The 20,895-nt window shown below is 50.7% G+C and overlaps 1 protein-coding gene across 8 annotated transcripts in view; it reads right to left on the reverse strand.

The window, feature by feature from the left end:
• The window catches only part of TLE3 (TLE family member 3, transcriptional corepressor), a 50,458-nt gene extending 45,554 nt beyond the window's left edge, over window positions 1-4,904 (reverse strand). For 4 of the 8 annotated variants that reach the window (XM_079953019.1, XM_079953018.1, XM_079953013.1 and 1 more), the window contains exons 1-3: window positions 3,795-4,903; window positions 3,061-3,161; window positions 1,727-1,790 (exon numbers count right to left, since the gene is read on the reverse strand). In XM_079953019.1, the coding sequence (XP_079809145.1) occupies window positions 1,727-1,790; window positions 3,061-3,161; window positions 3,795-3,818 (189 nt within the window). In that variant the 5' untranslated portion in view covers window positions 3,819-4,903. Of the gene's footprint in view, window positions 1-1,726; window positions 1,791-3,060; window positions 3,162-3,794 lie in introns of all 8 variants that reach the window. The other 4 variants (XM_079953016.1, XM_079953015.1, XM_079953012.1 and 1 more) reach the window with 2 other exon arrangements.
• Window positions 4,905-20,895: the final 15,991 nt, after the last annotated feature.

Consider the following 20,895-nt stretch of genomic DNA (forward strand, 5'->3'; position numbering starts at 1 on the left):
AGGTTCTCCCTCTCAACAACAACCCTGCGAGGTAGGTTAGCCTGAGAGGCCCATGGCTGACTTCAGAGCTGAGCAAGGAGTTGAACCCAGTCTCCCAGGTCCTATTCCAACACTCTAACCACTACACCACAGTAGCTCTCAAGCCCTTTCAACACTCCAGGGACTGGCTGCATGCATGCTAAGCCGGTGGCATGTATATCTGCATGTTATACGCACAAAGGAGGTAGGACCAATTGCACTCTGTGCTATGTGCAACTGAGAAGAGCACAGCCAATTCGGACTTCTCCAGATGTGTTAGTCCTCTGCACAGCCAGTGGAGAAGGGTGATGGGAGCTGCTGCCCACCTGGCACACCTCCCCAGGAGCAAAATCCAGTGAACATTGTGGGTCTTATTTCTGAGTATAACCACCTACGAGCTGCATTTGTTGCAGGGTGGCCACAATCTATCATTTGATGTGCACCGGCCACAGGAGGAAAGGGGGGCATTTTGGAGGCCGCAGACACACCAGAAGTGGTCAACCTGTTTCAGGACTGTATCACTTTCCTCGGGGGGGGGGGGTCTCACAGGCTTCAACATCCTCCAAATATGAAACCAGCAAGTGAAAGAGAAACTGAATCTAGACCCCTTTGCCCGGGTGTTCGACATACAAGAATGTCTGCTGCTCTTTTAAAATGTGCTGGCTACACCACCTCAGTGAACCCAACTGAGAAAATGAGATGCCCTTGATCCAAGTCCCCTGCAGCCTTGCATTACAAACCCAGGGGGTTTTTTGGGCAGAAGGGGGGCAAGACCTCATTTGGGCGTCTGGTGTGCTCATGAGGCTCCCAATGAGGTCAGACCCAACCATGCGTGGAAGGAGTAACATGGCGAATAGTCAGACTCAACTCAACTATTCTGCCATATAGCCAGCAAGAGCCAATCCATCACATTTACCGCAAAAAAAGACCCTTTAAATGCCTTTGAGCTGCGTATGGCCGATCAGTTTCTGACAGCCATTCCCCAATACCTGGTTCTGCCAGGGCTATTAACCTCTGGCATTCCCAGAGCTGCCACAACCACAGGGCTTATTAGCAACTGCGAGGACCACTTCCTGGGAAAGGCTTTCCTGTAGCAAAAGCAACAACTGACCACACACCGCAGCGATTAGGCATTTACACAGCTACGGGGACTCAAATCCCACTGGGGAGGCTGCACTGGCTACAGCTGGGCTGAGTTAATGGAGGGACTCATGTGGAACTGAATCAAGGCACTTCCTGGGGTTGCGGGTTTTTTTCAGGGAGTTTCCTGCGGCAAAGAAGCAAAAGCCCAGGTCGGGCACCCACCACACCACCAAGGGCTTATAAACACTGCGGTTGTTCACATATGTCCACAGGGAGCCAACAGCTATTATTTTTCAGATATGGGAAAAACTGTCATATTAGCAGCATATTCCATAGAAAAGCAGAAAGCGCTCAGGACTGCCTAAGAAAATCCTAAGGACATGGGCCATTTAGCCAGGTGTGTTAAAATGCTTCCCTGAAAGCAGAAGGGCACACAAAGGTGGACAGGTAGAAAAGGGTTTGTGGAGCGGAATGGGATGGGAACCTCATATGAGGTTCACCCCTCTGAGTTCCGAAAGAAGCCTTCCACCCAATGTTTTGGGTTACAACTCCAAGTGACCCAGCCTGGGTGGGAGAAGTCCGGTTTTCCCCAGGCAAACAGTCGCCATCAAAGAGTCTCTCTTACCATCACGTAGTGGCGCTGCATCTCTGTCTTTTCATTCGCAAGCTTGTCGTACTCTACTTTAAGACTAGAAAAGAAAAAGAGAGAGGGTACCCGTCACAACTCAGAAGTCCCAGAAACACTCAAGTTGTTAACAAGATGGGCAGGGTGGGGTGAGGGGAGAGTCAAGGAAAGCGTACCTGAAAGTCACACCTTTTCACCCAGAAACCCTTCCTTCCCCATTAACTCTGCAGACATGCAAACTATGAAAAAGGATGCACTCTGTATATGCTCCAAGGCACTTGATCCTTCACAGAGCAGATTCAAAACAGAGTCACAAGACTACAGGTGAGACAAGAGACTTACTAGATTTATTTTTTTTAATGAACAAAGTGTCACTGGAAATTCACCAGAGCCTGAATTATATACACTGCCAATGAGTGGCATTTCTTCGTTTGTTTACTGGAGATTGTGATAAAGTATTTTAAATCGGAGGTACCCTCAGTGAAAAGGCAGCCTTTTTCTGACAGATGAGTTGCAAAAAAACATCTGAAAAAATAGGCTTGATTTTTTATGCCTAACCCTCGGAGCTTCAATTACAAAACCTGAAAAGGGACCTGTCTTGAACCTCTTAATGATGTCAGCAAATTAAAAGCCAGAGAGTTGATATTGAGGTGGAAAGGTAGGGGAGAATTCGAATGAAAATTTGGGATCTTCTTAGCAAATCCTCCCAAAAATGCCTAGAAGCTGTGCAGATTAAAACTCTCAGCTCTGAAATAACATGCCCAATTTACTTTTGGTGTTAAACACACAGCCTCTGACTGTGTGCCAGCAGGCTTTCTATGGAAGCCTGCTTGGGACTGCCTCTTATCTGAGAGCAAATCCCCCTAAAATAAATGGGACTGACTCCCAAGAAAACCTAGATGGGATTGGGCTGCAAGTAAGGAACCTTAAGAGTGCTTGATGGTACCACTTGGGGTGTTCCTTGCAATCAAAACAGCTTAGCAAGCAATGGGGAAGAGGAACACATCTGAAGGCAAGGGGGTTGTTTTCTTCAGCTAAACAACTACTAACTAGCAAAGACAACGTGCAGGAAATAAATGGATGTTCTTAGCAGACAGGGCTGCAAAACTCCTTTCTGGAAACTCCCCCAAATGTTCTTAAAGAAAGTGAAAGGGGGGGGGGGGTGAGCCCCAAGTTGACAGAGAGTGGAGAACAATAAGCAGCCTGGATGTCAGCCAGCTTTGTGGTTTCTAAGACACTCCAGACCGCCTGCTCTTTTAACCCTTCAGCGTCTGTCAGGATTAATAAGCCTTTCACCTTTGCAAGGTGGGAGGAAGGAGCCAGAGAAAGGTTACCTGTGGTACTGAGCCTGCAGGAACTGGAACTCGTCCTTAATCCTGTCGCAGGATTCGGCAACGGTGAATTTGAAGCCTGGCTGGCCAGGCTGGTGGGGTGCCTGGAATGGGGAGAAGACAGCCCCCCCACCAGGTTTATCAGTAAGTTCTCTGGGGCAGCAAGCCCATCATCAACACACACACCCCAACTGTAGAAACCCAAAATGCCTCCCACAGGACTGGGGAAAAGTGCAAGTTACACGCTAATCTCCCCCAAATTCTTGCCCCCCCAAAAAGCCTACATAAAAAGAAGTTGATAAAAATATAGTCTTATGACACCTGGCTCCGCCTACAGCTCCCCCAATTAAAAGGGGGTGCTGAACAATTAAGCAAAAATATAAGCAAGGGCCCCCCACAATTTTTTAAAAGCAGCAAGTTCTCTGTGACACCACTAGCAGGGGGCTCGGGGCTCCCGTTCCTTCCCCACCCCCAGCCCCACATATGCACGCGGGCTTGCTGGAGGGAAAAGTGAAGAGGGAGGGGGGAGTGCCTGGAAGTGTATGGGGGGATGGGGGAAAAGAGCACCACGACAAACCCCACCCCCCCAAAAGGGCGAGTTCCCAAGCGGGCCCCAAGGGGCGCTGCTCCGTTTACACGCGGCTCAAGCCCCCAGGGCCGCGATCCGGATCAAAGGCCACGGGAAGGCCGAGCAGGGCGCCTCCCTCCCCCCCCCCTCGACTCCGCCACCTACTCACCGGGTGCCTCCCTTGGGGATACATGGCCGGCCCCGCGATCGGAGCGACGGTCCCTCCGGAGCCTGGACAAAGGAGGCGAGCGCGGGCGCTTCAGCAGCCGCCGCCGCCGCCACGACCGGGAGCCTGACGCGCCTCCTCCTCGTCCTCCGAGCGCAGCAGCAGCAGCAGCGACGACGACGGCCGGGCTTCCCCCGGGTGGGCAGCGGCGATGGCGGGCGAGGGGGAGCCGCCGCCCCTTCCGGGCATCCTACCCCCCTCCCCGGGCTCGGAAAGGCTCGCCCGCCGCCGCTCGAGGAAGAAGGCAAGAGACGATCGCCTCCCTCGAACAACGGCACCCCTCCGTTGGTATTACACCCAAGCGCGCGCGTTCACATGCACAATCCGCAGCTACTCCGAAGCCGGCGGACGGCTGGGCTTTCCTTTTTGTTAGCAGATCCACCAGAAAAAGCTCCCTCGGGCAGAGCAGGAGACGAGACAAACGCCGCGGAGTGTTGGAAGGGGGAGGGGGCGATACTTCCTTGCAAATCCGCCCGGCTGCTCTTTCCCTGGCCGCCGGGGCTGCAACGATTTCCTCCTCGGTCGCTCGCAGGGAGACAAGAAAACCACACGAAGAAGAAAAACAAAGCCCGGATTGTTGTTGTTTTTCGGTGGTGGTGGTGGGGGGGGGGGACTCTCTCTCCTTCGCAGTAACTCCACCGAGATCCTATCCCCGCGCGCGCGGAGCCGAGTCAGGCGGGCTCCGTCCCTTGTTCTCCTTCCCACGGTCCTCCCCGTCGCAAGAAAGCGCAGCCGGATCCAGACGGGGTCGCCGCGGTCATGGAGGCGAAGAGAGCGGGGAGGGGGGGGAGAGGGGGGAGGGGAGGTCGCTTCTTCAAAGGAGGCAAATCCTCAAAGGCTTGTAGCGGCGGCCCCCACCCCGAACAAGCCGCGAGCAAACGTCGTTCGGCACAACCCCCCCCCCCTCCCCACTTCTCCAATCCGGCCTTGCAATGCCACCCACAGAAGGCGAGGCTCCTGCTGCTGCCGCCGCCGCCGCCGCCGCTGCAACACGAGAACTCCGCGTCGCGCTCCAAATAGGGGGAGGACCGAGAAAGGCGAAGCAGCAGCAGCAGCAGCAAACGCCGAGCAGAGAAGAAAGGAAGAAATGAATTGAAGGGCTGAGCGAGCTCTACACCAATCGCAGCGCGGGGATCCCACGTGGGGGCCGCAGCCACTCGCCGCGTGATTGGTCGGCGCCCGGGTCGAGTGCGGGAGGGGCCGGGGAGAGGAGGAGGGGGTTGGAGGGAGGGAACCTCTCGGTGCCACCTGGCGTCCGAACCGGGGAAAGGGAGGCGAAGCGGAGCAGCGGACCCTCCCCCGATCTGCCCCCACCCCCAACGCCGGGCCGCTTCCTTCCTTCCTTCCTCGCTGCAGCCCCCCTCCCCAGCAAGTCTGCCCCCTCCCTTTTCCTTTTTTTCCCACGGCTCCTGCCCAGGCGGGGGGGGGGGGCTTCTCCTTCTCTGCCCGGGGATCATTTGGTTGCGGTTTGGGCTAATGATATAATCCGACGTGAAATGCCTCCGCGCCCGGTGGGGGGGGGGGGGAGAGGCCGCTTCTGATGAGTTAGGAAGTTGTGTATGTTTGTCTGTACACTTCCGGGGGCGGGCGGGGAAGGTGAGGAGGGAATAGCAACAAGAGAAGCGCCCCGCCCATCCAGGTTTTGGAGTGGGGGGCACAACGTGTTAGGCGGAGGAGAGACCATGGAATGCGAGAGCCAAGGTGGAATAATTATTATTATTATTATTATTATTATTATTATTATTATTTATACCCCGCCCATCTGGCTGGGTTTCCCCAGCCACTCTGGGCGGCTTCCAACAAAACACTAAAACACAATAACCTATTAAACATTAAAAGCTTCCCTAAACAGGGCTGCCTTCAGATGTCAGGTGGCATAGCGATATAAGGGTATCGGACTACTAACCGGGAGAGACCAGGATTCGTATCCCCTCCACTGGGCCATGAAGCTCACTGGGGGACCCTTGGGCCAGTCATAGGCTCTCCAGCCTAACCTACCTCACAGGGTTGTTGTGAGAATTGAATGAGGATGGGGGAAAGAAAGTCATACGCCACCTTGGAGGGGTATACAAAGTAATAACACAAGAACTGCTGCTGCTGCCGCTGCCGTCCTCATCCGTTCGTTAAGACTTTGTAGCGCTGCCAGATCTTGTTGCTGTTTTAGTAACAATGCTTTTAGGACAGGAGTCGAGTTCTTCCTCCCGCCCCAGCAGTACAGACAGCAGAATTGTCTTCCCACGTTTTGGGTGCAGATAAGTATTGCAGCGGGATGGTCAGTTCTCACCGAAGGCCCTTGGCAACCTGGGTGTTGTTTTTAATTTATCAGATTTTCCTAGGAAGGGGACAATCCGGATTATAGCGGGGGAGGAGGAGAATAGATACCAGCTCATCCCACAATAGCCACCTGTCTGGTAACACCCTTTGATCTCTGAATCAGCAAACCTAACCTTCTGAATGGCGGAGGGCCTGTAGGCCCATTTTCCTCCAGAATCTAAAATGCCTTTGGAACTCCCTGCGGGTGTATCTAAACACTGACTGCGCTTCAGAAGCTTCTTCAAATCCCTCCTGGTTGGGATGGGAAAGGGTTTTGATGCAGCTGGCCAAGAATGTTTTATCACCTTTAACTTGGGAAGGATTTGAAGGTTTTCGTTTTCCTCTTCTTGATTTTTCTATCCTGTTTTATTATTGTTAACTGTCTTGGACGGGCAGGCGGCCTAGAAATATTTCAACTCAACATTTTCAGCAGAATAACTCCACCCCTAAGCGATATTGTTTGGTTGTGTGCAGTCAAGTGACCACTTTTCTAGGGAAATTGAAGGCATTTCAAATAAAATAAAAATTGAAGAAAAAAAGACTGGAAGATGACCTCATGATACAATTTTACAGAATCATAACATTGTAGAGTTGGAAGGGGGTCCCCAAGGGTAATCCAGACCAACTCCCTGCAATATACAGATACAATTTTTGTAGACTGTAATTCAAAGCGTTTGGACAGAACGGAAACTGAGGCTGGGTGGCCCGGCCCTCCACGAGGCAGAGGGGCGAGCAAGGTCTTGCACCCAATCGCTGTCTCCCAGGCCCGAGGCGACCCTTCCGTCGAGGCGAGGGGTAAGCGCCCCCCCCCCACGAGGCAAGCGCGGTCCGGACAACAATCGCGGTGCTTGTTTCCGCAGCCCGTGTGAACGCGAGAGCGCTTTTCCCTCCTAATCTCATTAGATCTGCAAAGCAGCCCCAATTAGAAGCTATAAAACAAACAAAATCGCTTTTGTCATTTTAATGTTTTCACTTCGGAAGATTTAGGGCCGATAAAACGGTTGGCAGGGCTGCAAAGGGAGAGGGGGAGCAGTCAGTCGGTGGGAGAATTCCTGGGGGGCGCTGGGCCAGCCCCTCCCCTGCCTTTGATGTGCCCACCAGCAGGACGGGGGGGAGGGGGTGCCTTGTGCTTTATGCAAACACGACCCCCCTCCCACTGCGCTACCTGTTATTCGCTCCCTTTTCTTCTGAAAGTCTGAGAGGCTTTGATGGAGCCCCCCCCCAATGGGGGGGGGGGAGGAAAGTAATTTCATTAAAGTCACACACTCGGCTGCACCGATTTGCAACAAAGCACCGCTCAGGCAGGCCCCGGAAGGGCCAGAAAGAAGCGTCGGCCTGTTGCTTGCGCCGGGCCGCCCCCTTTCCGGATCCGGCGCAGCAGCTGCGCGTGATCCCCAGAAAGCGGGGGAGACGATAGTGGTGGTAGCTGCGCAGAAACAGAGTTGTTTCAGATGAACCCCTCTTGGCACGATCGTCCCGCGTCATCCCTAGCCGGGGCTCACAACGCTCTTTACGTGCCCCGGGATACCAATGAGGCGGAGGACTTGAAACGTGGACCTTTCAGGGGATTCTAAGCCACTTTTCCTCCGCAGTAGCAAGTATGGGCCAAATGACAGGTTGCAATCCCAAAGTTGCGCGCGCAAAACTTAATTGCTGGAGTTGTGCGCCTAGATGTGTCTTGATACAATGACGGCGATTCAAAGGCAGCACTGACTTAAGCCTCCCAAACCACGAGCCTGCCTTGCAGAGCTTTCTTACACAGCGCCTAACACAAGAGGGCCTCTGGCGGTGCGCAGAGTGCCTTTCCCAAAGCCAGGAAGCCAGGCTCTCTGGGGGGCTGAGCCCAGCTCTTCCTGGACCCCGAGGGTTGCCAACGCAGGGCACAGAGCACAGTCCAGCGGGCCTCCGGGAAGCGGGGCCGGGGGCCGTTCCCACGCCGCGGAGTTCAGCTGGAGCTCCGACAGCGAGACAAAGGGGAGCATTTGCATGCTAACGAAGAGGTTGCGGGGCCTCCGTTGGCCCTGGCTCTTGCCGGAGCATTTGCAAATTGCTGCTGCTTTTGTCGAGCATTTGCAAATGGCAATTGCTGCTGGTGCTGAAGGGGGCCCGCCTTGCCTTTGCCGTCCCCTCCTCAAGCCCAGGCCCGGCCCAGACGGCTCCCAGCTGCGGAGGAACAGAGGCATTAATTAATTGAAGGAGAAACCCAGGCCAAGCTCCCGCCCGCCCCTCCCGGGCAGCGCCCATTAAGCACAAAATGGCTTCCCTCGCCTGACGTCACGAGGAAGGAGAGAGAGAGAGAGAGTGGCGCGAGCCCCGCCCCTCCTCGTTTTCCTTGTCCCACGTGGGGCGCGGTCGTGTAAAGAAAGGGGGCGGGGAAAGCAAACCACACGCGCGGGAGGGAGACGGGGAAGCGGCGCCCGGCCAATGGGAGGAGAGAGAGCCCTCCGCCGGCTCCTCATTGGCCTGGGCGCCTCGCCGCTGCCACTCCAAGCCGGGAGACCTGTCCGTCAAAGGCACGTGGGGCGGCCGGAGCCCGAGCGCTGACAAATAGGTTGCCTTCCCGAGACTGGCGCTCGCGGATCCTGCTTGGAAAGGGCCGCTTAATTAGCTCTGAATGGCTTCTCCTTCCAGCTCAAACAATCTGTCACTACCATGTGGTAAAAAGGGAGCCGTGCATTTAAAAAAAAAAAAAGAGAGAGAGAGAGAGAGAGAGAGAGAGAGAATGAGAAAAGAAAAAGGGGAGAAGGAGGGGCTAAATATCAATTTGATTTTATGCATCAAAGGGAGAAGCTTCTATTTAAATAATAATAATAATGAAGGGGCCGTTTCTCTCGTTTGCCGCGAGGAAGTGAAATGTGTGTGTGCATTTAAAGGAATTTGAGGAAAGGGGGAGTTAATAGGCCACGTCCCCTCTCCCCCTTTGCTAAATTGACCCCCCTTTTTAAAACGGGGACTCAAATCAGAATTGCAGGAAGGGGGGTCTCTGCTTGCTTTGAAGTTGGACATCAGGGGGGAAGGGAGATGAGAGTATGGAGGGACTCCCCCCCCCCCGCAAGCTTTCTCTCCCTCCCCGGGCAAAACAAAAAAACAAAAGCCTCCGAAGCCCCCCTCCCCCCCGCAGCTCATTAATCGCCCGCGTCTTCAGCCCCCCCCCCCCGACCCGGGGACGTTGCCTTCTCCTCCGCGCCTCTAATTGGATCCGTTCCTGTTGCAGCCGAGTGGGCGCTCCAGGGTCGCAGGCCGCCTCCCCTCCCCCACCCCGCCTAAGCAGCCGGGCAGCCGCCTCGCGATTGGAGGCCTGCTGGAACGCCGGGGAGCCGGTCCCACGTGGGACACAAGGCAGGCGAGGCTGGCACCGCACCGCGCAACAACCGCCCTCCACCCCGAGCGCGGTGGCGGCCAGGGAACTCCGGAATGGAATCCAGGAGGAAGACGAGGAGCTGGATCAAGTGGGGTCAAGTCCCTGAAGCTGGCCTCGTTTTCTGCATGGTTATCGTTGCGATTAATTTATTGATTAGGGCGATTTTCCCAGGAGATAATTTTAAAAGTTTTAAAGCATAAAATACATTTAAAAGAGGACAGTGTGGTGGAGTGGGTAGAGACTCAGGGCCATGAAGCTCATGGGTGACCTTGGGGACCAGTCACTGCCTTTCTCCTCCTGTCCTACCTCACACGGTTGCTGTGAATATAATACAGAGGATGATGTATGTCTTGAGCTCCTTGGAGGAAAGACGGGATGTGAAGTGTAGCAAATAAATAAAATAAACCCTAACAAGAAGACAGGGACACGGGTGGTGCTGTGGGTTAAACCACAGAGCCTAGGACTTGCCGATCAGAAGGTCGGCGGTTCGAATCCCCGCGATGGGGTGAGCTCCTGTTGCTCGGTCCCTGCTCCTGCCAACCTAGCAGTTCGAAAGCATGTCAAAGTGCAAGTACATAAATAGGTACCACTCCGGCGGGATGGTAAACGGCGTTTCTGTGCGCTGCTCTGGTTCGCCAGAAGCGGCTTAGTCATGCTGGCCACATGACCCGGAAGCTGTATGCCAGCTCCCTCGGCCAATAAAGCGAAATGAGCGCCGCAACCCCAGAGTCGGCCACGACTGGACCCTTTATCTTTACCTGCAATGGTGGTAAAGACTCATTTCTCCAGGTGGGAAAGCCTGCCAGAACAAAAATGTATTTGATGTTAAAAATAAATAAAAATGCCATTTGTATCTGGTGATGGCCAGAGAGAGAGAGAGAGAGAAACCACATCCTAAAATGGGAAACACCAAAGAGTTATCAGGAGCAGCTCCGAGAGTTAACAACTGTGGTCGAATAAAGGTGTTAGTCCTCAAGGTTCCACAAGACTCCTTGTTGGTTTCTCTGCAAAAGGCCAGCAGGGCTACTGCCCAGGGCCCCACCCACTTCATCTCCTTTCACCCCCATCTCCTAAAGACAAGATGTTGCTGGACTGCAATGCTCTTCAGCACTCCAGTGTTGGGGGACTATGGGAGTTGGGGGTTTAGCTCCAGGTTCTCCATGTCTGAGCTGCAGAAATATGGAGAAAGGAAGAAATAAGGTTCCCGAGAAGAGAACATAAGAAAAGCCTGCTGGACAAGCCAATGGTGGGAAACCAGCAAGCAAGATCTGAGAACAAGAGCACTCTGCCCTCCTGTGGTTCCCAGAACCATTTACTGCCTCAGACTTTGGAGGCAGAGGATAGCCATGATGGTTGGTAGTCATCGGTAGCCCTCTCCTCCATTAATTTGTCTGATCCTCTTTTAAAGCCATGTAGGTTAGTGGCCCTCTCTGCCTCCCGTGGGAGCAAGTTCCACACTTTAAATATGGGGTGCGTGGAAAAGTACTTTCTTCACAGCTGTACAGCACAATCCCCTGCATTGTTATTCAGAAGTAAGGTAAAGGGTAAAGGGACCCCTGACCATTATGTCAAGTCGTGACCGACTCTGGGGTTGCGGCGCTCATTTCGCTTTATTGGCCAAGAGAGCCGGCGTACAGCTTCCGGGTCATGTGGCCAGCATGACGAAGCCGCTTCTGGAGAACCAGAGCAGTGCACGGAAACGCCGTTTACCTTCCTGCCAGAGTGGTACCTATTTATCTACTTGCACTTTGACGTTCTTTCAAACTGCTAGGTTGGCAGGAGCAGGGCAACGGGAGCTCACCCTGTCACCGGGATTCGAACTGCCGACCTTCTGATCGGCAAGTCCTAGGCTCTGTGGTTTAACCCACAGCGCCACCTGCATCCCTATTACTCAGAAGTAAGTCCATGTAATTCACCACACACACCCTGGAAGTTTTTACGATGAGAGAGAGAGGAATCATTCAGCCCAACATGAGTTAATTGCTATTTTCTGTAGCATTCAGAAGGTCATCCATCCACCATTGCCCAATATTCCTGGATTCCTAAACTTTTTGGTCACGGACTGGAAAAGCAGTCAAAGGAATCCCAGAGTCAGCAGAGTGGCTGGGGCAACCCAGTCAAATGGGTGAGGTGCAGCACTTCCGGGTTAGCGCGATCGGCTAATGGCGGATTCCCTCCGAGCTCCGGAGGGAATCGGCTCTGCTGCAGGCGGGTCTCACCACGACGGCGACGTGGGGACCCTTAGAAACCACAAGCGCGGAAGCCTGCGGACTTGGTGACTCGGTGGGCACCTCAAGCGCCCCCCCGACCCACAAAGAGCCTTTTTAAAGGCTACAGAGAGGGTACGGAGAGTGGCGTGGTGCTGTGAGTAGACCGCTACTGCAGTGGAGCGAAGCCGCGAGCCATGGCCGGAGAGCGCTGACTTTTTTCCCTGAAATTTGGACTTGAAACAACCCGTGAGTAGAATGGAATTTGGACTTTAAAACTTTTACCTTTGAATTTGGTACGACCGGGGGATGTGCTAAAGGGAAGTCCGCACCCCCTCTACCTACAAAAGATTTAAAGCAAGGATCGGAGAACTAAGGTGGAGAGATCTTTTTTTTTTCCGGTACGGGTTAAAAGACATTAATTCCATGAATTTGACAGAAGAAGATTTGTGCTGGAGAGTAAGAGTCGAATTTTAGAAGCTTCTGTCTAACCCCCCCCCCCCCCCGACCCGGGAGTGTCCCTGTGTGTGAGCTGGAGGAAAAGGAACAAGGAGTTTGACAGCTGTCAAAGGAGCTGTCAAACGGGCAGTTAAAGTTAAAAACTTTATTGTTTAACATCTCTCTGGACTAAACTTGCTATATTTGAATTAAAGTGCTTGAGAACAAAGTAGTTACAAATAACAAAGCAACAGACTGTTGGGAAAGGACTATTAAGTAACTAGAATCCCCCTAGGGGAAACTTTGAAACATTACAATGGCTACAGATGGAAAATTACAGGCAGAGATGGAAAGAATGTTTTTTCTCGTGGGAATACTGCAAGAGCAAAGCATGGCTATGAACAAACAATTTATAACCTTGAACTCTAAAACAAGCAACCCTGCTGAATGCATAAAGGATTTGACTGAAACAAAATCTGCAGCTGAACCAGAAGAGACATTTTTGGAACTGGAGGAGAGGGAAGAAGGAGTTAAGAAACTACAGGAGAGTACCAATCTGAAGCCTACATTGCTAGAACATAAAGAAGAAGATCTTGGGATTACCAATCTGCGAAAGATGCGAAAGTGGAAATAGGAAGCCCCTGGAACACTTGGAATACTGGAACTTAAAAGAAAGAAGAAATATGATTGGGGCTTCCTCTTTGAGTATGGGAGATCAGTTGACTTGTTGCAGCAGCTGTTACCAAGTATTTTGGATGGAAGAAAATTTGACGAGACTGTGCCAGAGCTCCTTCGAGAACTGAGGACCAACAAAGAGGGCTACCAACAAAACCGGCAGAGAGAGACTGACAGAGATTTGAAGGCCTCTGATGTGAGGAATCCAGGCTAAGAACTGTTTTGTGGACATTTATTTGGGAAGGGACAGAAACTGGGGTAGGGAGGGAGGGGAGAACAGAACTTTAAATTTTTTATGACTTTTGTGTTTGGCTATTATGACCTACATTTAATATAAAAAGGGGGAAATTCGTGGAAGGGAATTTGGGTCGACCTTAGAAAAGGACTTAATATTTATAAGAAAACTGGACAAGTAAAATTTGGCCAAGTAATAAGAATTAATTTTAAAAACAACAATAATATGTTAAAGAAGAGAGATAAGAACCTGCTGAGCTAATTATTGGATTTGGGATGTATGAAGGGGGGTGGGGGGAAGTCAGGGAGGGGGGTTAAGAAAGTAAGGTTATGAAATTATACATGTTTTGTTTTTGTTTTCATTTGTGTGTGTGTTTTTAAAATGTGAAAACCCAATAAAAATTATTAAAAACAAAAACAAATGGGTGGGGTGCAAATAATAAAATTATTTTAAAAGTAATTGTTGTGGGGGATGAATGTAGCTCAGCGGTAGAGCATCTGCTTTGCATGCAGAAGGTCTCAAGTTCAGGAAGGGTTGGGAGGGGCCCCTCCTGCAGCGCAGAGGACCTGCTGCAGAGGACAATTCTGAGCTTTGCATGCATGCATCCTGAGTGCAACTGCCAGAATCTCCAGACAGGGCTAGGAATGCCCCTTGGAGGGTGGCTGCTGGTCACTGTCAACATCACTGAGCTCAATGGATTGTTGGTCTGAAAGGGTAAAATGCAGCTTCCTATATTGTGGCATCTTACATAGGCCTCAGCAGTTTTATTATATGCCCACTTTCATCAGGTGCATGATGTGTAACCCTAAACTGGCAAGCACAACATGTGGAACAGATTTCCTCGCAAGTTGGTGCACTCTACTTCCTTGGAGGTTTCTGCACAAAGGTTGGCTGGGATTCCTGCATTGCAGGAGGTGGACCAGATGAACCTCAGAGTCCCTTCCAGTCCTACAATTCTATGTGCATGCATGCAAAATGTAAATCGCAGAGGGTTGATTTCAGAGAGAACCAAAATGCAAAAAAGAAAGAAAGAAAAAGAACACACCAGTGACAATTATCTTGAAAGCAAAATAGTGACAGCGACCATTTGAGGCAGTGCAGTGGCAGTCGGTGCTATTGGCACCGAGATTGGCAAGCTAATTAATGTATGCAGTGTGGTAACACAGACACACAAGGACATTCTCAGTTCAAGCTCCAGGTCTTCCCTCTGGGGTTTCTTTCATTGGTTTGCTTTTAAAATCCAAGAGGTTCTTGCAAGTGGCAGCCGCCCATGTTTACTGACTTCGCCGTCGGGAACCACTTCCTGCTATTGCAAAGCAAACTGGTCACTTGGGCTGGCCTCTGCCTTGCAAAACCTTCCTGGAGGTCCTCCTGCCTTCCTGCCCAGGGCTAATTTGCTGACCAAATGTACTAAGCATGAGGGCCACTTTGCCAGCATTTCCTTCCGAATGCCGTTGGTGGTGCTGCGTGTTGACGTCGTCCCTCTGGAAAGGGGCACGGCATTGCGGCTCTCAGGCATCTCTGCATGGGAAAAGCTGCAGGAACATGTTGATGGCATGGCGATGGATGGGCCTGAGCAGATCCCAGACAACTGCTGAGGCAAGCCAAGGCACTGCCAAGATCCTTCTTGCCTGCCAGGGGGCATTGCTTATATTTCCAATGAGTGGAGGGCAGGGCTGTAGCTCAGTGGCAGAACACCTGTGATGCACTCAGAAGGCTCCAGGTTCAGTCCCTGGCATCTCCAGGTAGGGGTGTGGGAAGGTGCCTGCCAGAGTCACTCTCAGTCTGAGTGGACGATACTGAGCTAGATGGAGCAATGGTGCGATTTGGTAAAAGACAGCTTCCTGCTGAAATCAGCCCTCTGTTCAGAACCATAAAGACTTGAGCCTTGATTCATTTTTAGCAGAAGGACTTGTAGCCCAGAAGCAGAACCCACGCTTTGCAATTAAAAAGTCCCAGATTCGGTTCCCAGCATAGGGCTGGGAGACACTTCCTGCCTGAAACCCTAGAGATCGGCTGCAAATCCATGTAGGCAGTACTGGGATGGATGATCCAGTGGTACAAGGCAGCGCCTGATGTTCCTACAAGTGGCGCCTGAATTTGGGAAACTGCACAGCCCACCTGAAACCGGACCACAACATCTAAACTACTATATCAGTGTCTGCCTCCTCCCAAGGCCTTCCCCCTTCCATCTCCTCAAGATGGGCCGCACTGCCTCTTTCTTCCCATCTGGGTCTGGCTATGGGGTCAGCTGCTTCCCACTTATCTCCAAAGGCTGGCCAAGCAGGGTCTGAAGCCATGACCAAAGTGGAAAGCAACTTCTATGACCAGCATCCACAGTAAATGCCGCCCCCCAGCACTGTGTGTGTGCGCACGGGCTCAGTTATTTTTCAGAGGATTCCCAGCTTTTCCCTAAAAAATTAATCTCATTTGCCTCAAGGCTCCCAGAGGAGGCTGGGTGTTGAAGCAGTGGTCCTTACTGGATGGGCACATCCAACAGAGCAGTGTCAAAAGTGTCTATATGCGAGATCACAAGAGGACCCTGGACAGATCACAGTATCATGGGACTCATCCAAGAAGAGCTGTTGTCTCAGCAGCAGTGCAGAGGTACCCTGAGGCCTTCTGGAGGCTGGTTGGATCTCTTAACCCCACTCCCTCTGAAAAACTCTCTCTCTCTCTCTCTCTTAACACTAGAACTCATGGACATGCAAGGAAGCTGAATGTTGGAAGATTCAGGACGGATAAAAGAAAGTCCTTCTTCACTCAGTGCATAGCTAAGTGCAAGGTTGATGGCCACCAACCTCTTGCAGGTCTTAGTCCGACAATTTAACCACTACACCACACTACCAGCCCTACTGAAGCCAGGACCTTTTGCAGGCATAGCATCTGCCCTGCCGGAGGTACCTAGCCCTTCCATTCCTCTAGCCTTACGTCATGAGAGGTGAGGTCATGGAGTTGTTTCTCCCATGCGAGGACAAAATAGGGAGGGTCTGTCAAAAAGAGATGAGTATCCAGACTCTTACACAAGACGGAGGATTCCCAAGAATGCTGTACAAATCTGCTCACTTCTTTACAGCCTGGAAGGCTAAACATTATACCAAGGGATGTTTAAGAGTAGGAAGTCTACAGAAAGGAACGGGGAGTGAGATGAGCCCCTTAGGTCAAAGGAGCCAAACATCCGATTGGGGGAAGGGTCAATAGTAACTCAGTAGTAGAGTACCTACTTTGCACGTAGCAGATCCCAGGTCCGATCCCCAGTGGCATCTCCAGGTAAGGCCAGAAAGGACCGAGGGTCATGTGTCACCCAGTGTGGCCATTCAGGTGTTGCTTTCAGGTGAAGTCTGTGGAATCTTGCAGGTGCCAGAAACTTTGCTGGCGAGTAAAACATAAAGAAGGGGGTTGCAGGACTGTACCAGCTGCAACTCTTACCTTCTGGGGCTCATTCTCTCGCCTTCTGTTTTCCAGATAATGCCAACAGCCCCTTCAGATTGTGCAATCATCTCCCCCAGGGTGTAATATCCTTACTTATTTTGAGAGCAGCGATGGCAATTTTTAAGACACATAATCCTGAAACACAGGCAGCATTATTCTCTCTTAAACCAAGAAATAGAAACATTCATCATCCCACCAGTCGTTTATCCTACTTTGCCATTCATGTGTCGGCCTGTCATTTTCTGTTTGGCTCAGCAGCTGGGGAGGTTCCCTTCTCTTCCAAACAGGCACGTACAACTCTTGACCGGCCAAGCCAAACACCAGTAACCAAGGATGCCTTGTGACCTGACAGGTGTTCAACAACCCCTGGGGGACTCTGCAGTCCCAGGTGGGCAGCAGAACCAGGAAGTTTATGAATCCCTGGGTGCATAGGATTTGACTTGGTAAGGCGCAAATTGTGTAGGCTCTTATTTCACATCCAGCTAATGACACTGAGATATTCTGAAGGATGGCTCTTCCTGGAGTGACTTAGCAACAGAAAAGAACATTGATGATGTCGTTGCAAAGCCTGCCTCTCCCTGACAGAGTGCTTCTCATGAGGAGGTGCCCCTAGCCTCAAGTTCAAGCAGAATTCTGAAACAGGAACAGGACGGTGATCAAAAGCCCCCTTGCAGTCTTGCAAGGATTCTCTGGCAAAGAGCTATTCTCAACTACTCTGATTATGGCAGGATTAATGACCTGACATAAGTGAGCCCACTTTTGGTCGTATCATTACTCTCTGCAAAAAAAAAAAGCAGCAAGAAAAAAGCTCAATTTCTTTGGAAGAAATTAGTCGTTCAAACCAATAATTCATTGGATTGGCTTTTTTGACATCTGAGAGAGAGCTTGTCTCCACGGCGCTCCATTAAATCATTAAACAGCTTCTCCTCTTTAATAGTTTCGGTGGATGAGCCCATTAAAAGGACTCAGTTGCGCCGTCTCCACCTTCAGGTTGTGCAAATTCTCCTCCAGGTTCAAAACAGGCAAGGCAGGGCCCAGATGGCAGAGATAATTGCCTGCCTGAGTACCTGTGTGTGTACAAAGGAGAGCAAACATGCTCTGCTGCAGCTCTCACACTCCCACAAAGTGTGCCAAGCCGGAGAGCAAAGACAAGGCCTGAAAACTGTCGCTCCAGTCCAGAGGGACCTCTCACGTCTCTCGACAAACAAGTCTCTCCCCTTTCCACAAAGAGGAAATATGTAAATACAAATGTACCTGGAGCTTGTTAAAATAGTTTAAGGTCACACAACATGTTTGCTTATGATTAAAGCTACAAAGGGAAGGAGAACACTCTCTCCGTGCTGAGGGCTGCACAACCTCCCTGGATTCACTGGGTCTGGGCTGCTGCTTCCTTGGCCACAGAATAATATGGTGGGTTCCTTTGCTGCTGCCACGTAGAGAAATACAGGGCTCACTTGAAGATGCTGTCAATCAGGAAGCCAGGCTTTGCAGCATTGAGAAACATCATCGGACCTCCCCATTCTTGAGGAATGACAAGTCAAGTGGTGTTTAATTTTCAAAGCAAAGAGGGGCAGGCCTGTGAGGGAAGATCCTAAACCTTCAAACCAGCCTGACCAGTTGTGGTTTGTTTGGGTTTGTTTGTTTTAACCAAAAATATATATTCAGTAAAAGCCAATGGAATGATTTTATATTGCAGGTCTTAAATTAGTATAAGCAAACAGTGCATAGCAGAACCTTTTAGAAACATTTTCTATGTGGCAGTAGGTGAATGAGGGACTTCCCAAAAGTATGACAGGAAAATTAACTGCATTCCGATTCACCTAGATAAAGAGCACCCCCAGAATGTCATTTTTTCTTGTGCGTGTGTGTGTGAGTGTGTGTGAACACATATACAGGAACTTTAGGTTCATGCAATTAAAGTGGATTTTTAAAAAGCACCTGGCATTTTGTGGTTTAGAAAGTGATGGGGAAATGCACTGAAAGGTGCGGGATTAACGAATGACTAACAGGAAGGTGTATAAACACCCACAAGCAAATCAGGGTGACTATAGGATGGCTGCTCATTACCTTGAACCAGTACATCAACAAAGAAGAGTTAATACTCAGTAAATACATGATCTAATCTCGCCATTGCCTAAGCTTCCTGCAAGCCTGTCAGGATGAATTCTCAATAAATAGTTCCTTTGGAGGAGCCCAGAGCTCATTGGGGACTTACAAACTCCCAAATCCAGAGGTTCAGAGAAAACATCCAGTTGCCAAGATGAAAAGAGAGAGGCTGAAATCTTGGCCCTGCTAGCAAAAATGAAAACAAACAAATCCTCTGGATTCCTAAAAGCAGAAGGCCAAGTTATTTCCCCCCAAGAAGCAAAGGACTTTTCTGAATCTTGTCTTTTGCCTTTGACCTTCCCATTCTCCCAAAAAATGTCCTGGGCTCACCAGCCCCGCACTTGCCAGTTCTACCTCCCTTGCACAATTCTGCAAGCCTTAACAATAATATATGTAGGACTTAACTTGGTTCTTAGTACCTGTTCATTCCAGGGCCCTGCAGACATTTGGACCGCAACTTCCATCAGCCCCAGGATCACACATCACTGATGGGAGTTGTAGACCAAAACATCTGGAGGGCACCAGGTTGGGAAGGCTGACACATACTGTTGCCAGCCTACTAACTGCATACTCTGAGATAAAAGCCCAAAACTGTGAAGGCCTTTTAGCCAAATCCAACCTCTTGAACAAATCTAGTTACTATCCAAGAATCAAAGACAGGCATCTGGTTGGCCACTGTGAGAACCTTGGGCTTCTGGCCTGATCCAGCAGGGTCCTCTCATGTTCTTAAAAGATCATTAGAAATCTGCTGCAGAGCATTGCTCAGAAATTTGCTGGCCTCTGCTTCCAAGTGCAGATCCAAAACCTGGATGGGGGGGGGGGAGACTGTTTTTAGTTAATCCAAGACTTCCTGAAATTAGAATGAGGGAATTTTCTAGTATGTTTCAAGCTGCCTACTCTGTAAATCATCTGCCAAGCTGCTCCTCCCATCTCGGTAGGCATTACACAGCAGTGAAGTTAATCCTTGCAATTTGCATGGTGCTTTTAAAATAGTTTTCAGGACATTTCAGTAGTTAATAAAACTCAAAGGCTACTTTGCTTAATAACTAATAGATTACAACCTGCTAGGTTTTACCCAAGCTGGGTGCATCAATCCAACACCTCATATGTTAGGAGCTGAAACCCATGAAAAGCACTTTGCGGTGATTGAAAGCAGATTTGCTCCAGATCAGCAGTGCCAGACCCTTGGAGTGGATTTAAGAGTTTCAAGGAATTTGGTCACCTTTGGCGAGCACCGCATCTTGAACAGCTTTCCCCAGTCTTATGCCCTCCAGAGGTTGTATGAACAACCACACCTATTACCCCCAGCTAACATGGCCATATGTTAGGAGGGCTGATGGGAGCTGTAGTCTAAAACATCTGGAGAAGGCATCAGGGTAGAGAAGGCTTCTCTAGAACAAAGACACTGATGGCTTTTGGAAGGACACTCACAGAGGACCTGGTGCTTCAATACAGCTGCCCAGATGCAGGAAGTCATTCAATCAAAGGTGTTGTGCAAAGTGGAATTGGCCCAATTGGACATCTGGGTCTCAGCTGCCTCCAGCCAGGTTCTGGGTAGCCCCACATTAGGAGGCAGGGGTGCTAATTTTAGGGAGTAGAAGGGGCTTTGGCCTCCTCAATATTTGTGGGCAGGGGGCTGAGCCTCCCCAATATTGAGGGGTGTATAACAGATTGACCTCTGACCTGCAAACATGCCCTCCACATTCCCCATCCCCTGCCACAGATGGGAGAGCACTCACATCCCAGCGATGGCTCTCCATTCCCACTGCTACCTGGTGGGTTTGGGGCACAGAAAGTGATCTTTACTCTTTGTGCTCTTCAGCCCCTGCCACTGGCAGGGTGCAATGCAATAGGAATCTCTGCAGAGGGGGACTGGTTCACACACCTCTGCTTGCATGCCTGGGGCAATGGCCCCCCTGGCTCCCCTTCCACCTGGCGTTATGCATATGACGCCACAAGAGTGAAGGGCCCCCTCAATGTGGGGGGCAATTCGGCACCTCTGTTAGGAGCACTGTTCTCTGCAAATGATGGTCTATTGTATCAGTTCTCATTAGACAATAGGCAACCCTTTCCCTTATCTTCTTTATTATTTGCTCTCTATTTTTTAAGAGGCCACCAGCTTTGTGAGTAGATAAAATGAGGACTGTTGCTTCTTTTAGATGGGGAAGATATTGCAGTTTGGCCCAATGGTTCCCAAAGTGGGCAGTGGGATTACTTATGGGGGGTGAGTTTATGGAACCAAGGGAGTGGTGAGCCCAAAAAGTTTGGGCACCAGTA

The sequence above is a fragment of the Podarcis cretensis genome (genome assembly GCF_951804945.1).
Source record: "Podarcis cretensis genome assembly, chromosome: 14".
NCBI classification, from domain to species: Eukaryota; Metazoa; Chordata; class Lepidosauria; order Squamata; family Lacertidae; genus Podarcis; species Podarcis cretensis.